The sequence below is a fragment of the Apteryx mantelli genome, chromosome 28 (genome assembly GCF_036417845.1).
Source record: "Apteryx mantelli isolate bAptMan1 chromosome 28, bAptMan1.hap1, whole genome shotgun sequence".
Taxonomy (NCBI): Eukaryota; Metazoa; Chordata; class Aves; order Apterygiformes; family Apterygidae; genus Apteryx; species Apteryx mantelli.
This window is the reverse complement of record NC_090005.1, coordinates 982,501-986,121: the sequence shown is the minus strand read 5'-3', so window position 1 is coordinate 986,121 and position 3,621 is coordinate 982,501. Positions and strand designations below refer to the sequence as shown.

The window sequence follows — 3,621 nt, the reverse complement described above, 5'->3', positions numbered from 1 at the left end:
ACCGCGGGGCGCCGCAGGGCGGGCGGCGGGGCCGGGGGCGGCGGGGGCAGCCCGGACCCAGGCGCCTCCGGCTCGGCCCGGCCCGGCCCGGCCTAGGTCCCGCGGGGCGCCCGCCGCACTGCGCATGCGCCGCCGCGGCGGGCGCTGCGCGAGGCCGGCCCCCCTGCCCGGGCCGTCGCCGCGCATGCGCCCGGCCCCTCCCGCGCCGGGGGGGCGCGGCGGCGCTCGGCCGTGCGTCGTGACGTTTCCGCGCGGCGGCCAATCGCCGCCCTCGTTTCCCGTGCGCGCTGGCGTCACATGGAGGCGGTATATAAGCGGGCGGCGCCAGTCCCGCCCCCCTGACAGAGTCTCGAGCCGCCGCCGCGAGAGCATCATCCGCCGAGAGCCGCCCGCGCCGCCGCCGCCGCCTCCCTCCGCGCCCGGCCGCCGCCTCCGCCGCCCGCCCCGCCGCCGCCGCCTCCGCCGAGGGAAGGGAAGCGTATCGTATGTCCGCTATCCAGAACCTCCAACCCTTCGGTGAGGCCCTTTGTGCGGCGGGCGGGGGCGGGCGGTGGCCGCGGTCCCGCCCCGCGCGGCCCGGCCCCGCCCCGTGGCGCAGCTGCAATTCCCGGCCGGTTGCGTCAGCCGCGGCGGGGGGGGGGGCGGTGCGGGGGGCGGGCCGCGGCGCTGACGGGCGGGTCGGCCGCCCAATGGGGAGCGGCGCCGCGGCGGGGCGGTGACGCGGGCGCTCTCCCGCAGACCCCTTTGCTGATGCAAGTAAGGGTGATGACCTGCTTCCTGCCGGCACTGAGGACTACATCCATATAAGGATCCAGCAGCGGAACGGCAGGAAGACCCTCACCACTGTCCAGGGCATTGCGGATGACTACGATAAAAAGAAACTGGTGAAGGCCTTTAAAAAGGTGGGTGCCGCCGTCCCGGGCCTGCTGGAGGGGGGCGAAGCCCTTGAACGCCGGGGCGCGAGGCTCCTGGCCGGGTGGGCTGCAATGTCGCGGGCTGGGCCAGCACCGGAGTGTTGTGTTTTGTCATCCTAAGGAGTCCTCCCTGCCTTTCTTACCGTTCTCCTTAGAAATTTGCCTGCAATGGTACTGTAATTGAACACCCTGAATATGGAGAAGTGATTCAACTGCAAGGCGACCAGCGCAAGAACATATGCCAGTTCCTCGTAGAGGTAGGATGCTGTGGGTTGGTGGTGCAGCTAGCTAATTCCTAAACGGAAGACAAGTCTGTCTTAATAACTCTGCAGGTTCTAATCTTCTTAGACTTAAAAGAACAGGCTCTTGGAGGAAGCTCTCTGTTTTTTCTTGATGTTCTTCCTTGAGTAAAAATTTGCCCAGCAAGGTTTTGCAGTTGTAGTCTGGTTGTTCAGCTATCTGTTGGAGGGGGCAGAAATTTGACAGTTCTGCAGTGTAAACTGTGTATGGATGTGAGCAAAGGCTTGTCTAGTTTGTACTATAAAGCGCGTCTCCTTTTTTACAGATTGGACTGGCTAAAGACGACCAGCTGAAAGTCCATGGGTTTTAAGGGCCTGTGGGTCACTGAAGCTTTATGCAAGAAGACTTCCTTACCATGAAAATCCCATCTGTCCCTTGTCATAAGTTTAAAACCAGCCGGTTTGTGTAATGTAACAATCTTGGGTCCACTGTTCAGCCTGGACTAGTGTAATTCAGTGATGTAATAAACTGACAAGAGCCCATGCTATCTCGTCTTGCTGTCCCTCATTTAACAGAGGTAAATCAGGCATTTGGCATTGTCCAGCCTGAAGCTAAAAATAACCAGATGTTTCAAGTTAAGTCAAGGGACTCAACATGTCAGTCCAGAAACCGCCTGAATCTCTTCTCGGTCCAGCTTCCTTTCCATTTCAATGGGCGGTAATACTTGAGGTGCCTGCTGCAGTCCTACATGGAATGAGGCGCCAAATGTGAGCTGTGACATGGAATGGGGAGATAGTACCTTCCCTCTAGGCAGTATTTGCTCCTGGTGGCAGAGGGATTTGGGGAAACTTGACTTTGAACAAGAAGAGTAACTGAAGAGTGACTTCCAAGGCCGGATGTCTGGAATTCAGGCCTGGCCAGGCACTGGTATCATAAGCCCAAAGATCCTGGGGCAGCATACTTGAACCATTTACCTTGGGTTAAACTTTTGACAAGGGATCAATTTTGGACTAATGTAACAAGTATCATTGTAGATAGAGCTGCAGAGCTTACATGTTACTAGCAACTGCTGCCTAATGCCCTGTGAAGTAACAGATTTTTGGTTTCATTTTTAATGTTTTATGTAATGTATTTAAAGTCTTATTTAAATAAAAATGATTTTCAAAAGCATTTGCTTGGTGGATTCAATTGCATTTTGGAGCCAAAGTGCTTTGCTTGCTGCAAAAGCAGGAGCCTGCAGGGCTTCTGTGATGCTAAAGCGAACGTGTGGCCCTCTGCAGCCTGGGAGCGAATGGGGTGGTGTGTGCGGCTGGGGGAAGCTCTGCGTGGCTTGGGGAGCGTTTCCCAGGGAGAGCACGTGCAGGAAGGGGAAGGTGAAGAGCAGCTCTGGTGTTGTGCTTCCTCTTTCCTGGTGGCAGTTGAAGTAAACAGCGTGTGAGTGGGGGTGTTTGTGTTGAGTCACTCCCTTCCTGGGGCTGGAGTTCACTAACGCTCGTGCGGAGCTTGTGCTTGCTGCTTTCCTGGAAGCCCTGCTGGGATGCTCAGTGCTTCTGCTTCCTGGCGGAGACAGAAAGGGGTTGCAGCCCTGGCAGGGAGGAGGGTGTCTGTTGCCCAGTAAGTGCTTGGTCAAGGGCCTTTCCCCTCAAGCAACCCTTCAGGCAGCTTTACCTGTCCAAGCTTAGGTGCCTCAGAACAAGCAAGAATAAAGAGATCTAGGACAAAACAAGCTCCTTCAGAGCAGTGTATTGCACAACAGGATCTAGTTCTGTGGGTTAAGCGTCTTTTATGGAAGAACAACATAAAATGTTCTGGGGCAGATCTGTGAGAGCAGAAAGTCCATCAGTTTCCTTCCTTAATGCCGGGAGGAAACTCTCCCAGCAGAGGTGACTTGGTGGCTGCGGATCTGTTTAGTATGCATGCTGCAAACACAGGTGTATTTTGGAGAGGCTCACTTACCAGTGATGGAAATGCTGAGCGCTGCCTGGGAAGCCACTTGCGTTCTTGGCAGCTAAGAACAGAGCCTTGTTTGTTCAATTATTCCTGTGAAATAATCCTGACTTTCAACCTGTTTTTCATGTAGTTTGGTGGAACACTTAGCTTGCTTTATAACGCTGCCATTAACTTTCCTTGGGGACTTTGCTCTGGGAAGCGAATTTGCTGCAATTATGCAAAACAACTGAGAATGCCCTGGGAAGGCAGGTGGTTGGGAGCGCTGCCTGCTGCTGCTAGGAGAGCGAACGTGAGCAGCGCTGAGGCTGGTAACTCACACTGCGACAGGCGTACGTGCTGCCTGGCATTTGCGGCTGCAAGGCCACGAGCGCTGTGGGGTTGTGGCTCCTGGAGTTCAGGTTGTGGAACGAGGTTAACTTTTCCGTGTAGACTAAATATAGCATAGCGATTCAGCACCTAAAGCTGTTAGGGGATGAATCAGTGCTCCAAGACCAGTACGTACGTCACTCAGTGGAGG

General features: G+C 55.9%; 1 protein-coding gene across 1 annotated transcript; it reads left to right on the top strand.

Annotated features, from left to right (window-relative positions):
- Positions 1-382: 382 nt before the first annotated feature.
- EIF1 (eukaryotic translation initiation factor 1) lies at positions 383-2,324 on the top strand. The gene is made up of 4 exons (XM_067311916.1): positions 383-516; positions 739-902; positions 1,070-1,171; positions 1,480-2,324. Exons 1-4 carry the CDS (start codon positions 486-488, stop codon positions 1,522-1,524), a joined length of 342 nt encoding a protein of 113 aa, XP_067168017.1. The 5' UTR covers positions 383-485; the 3' UTR covers positions 1,525-2,324.
- Positions 2,325-3,621: the final 1,297 nt, after the last annotated feature.

Excerpts from the sequence above, each read along its gene's own strand:
- EIF1 (XM_067311916.1), top strand. The coding sequence starts at position 486 with ATGTCCGCTATCCAGAACCTCCAACCCTTCG. Across the intron at positions 903-1,069 it reads TGGTGAAGGCCTTTAAAAAG|AAATTTGCCTGCAATGGTAC; the intron begins GTGGGTGCCGCC and ends CGTTCTCCTTAG. Across the intron at positions 1,172-1,479 it reads TATGCCAGTTCCTCGTAGAG|ATTGGACTGGCTAAAGACGA; the intron begins GTAGGATGCTGT and ends CCTTTTTTACAG.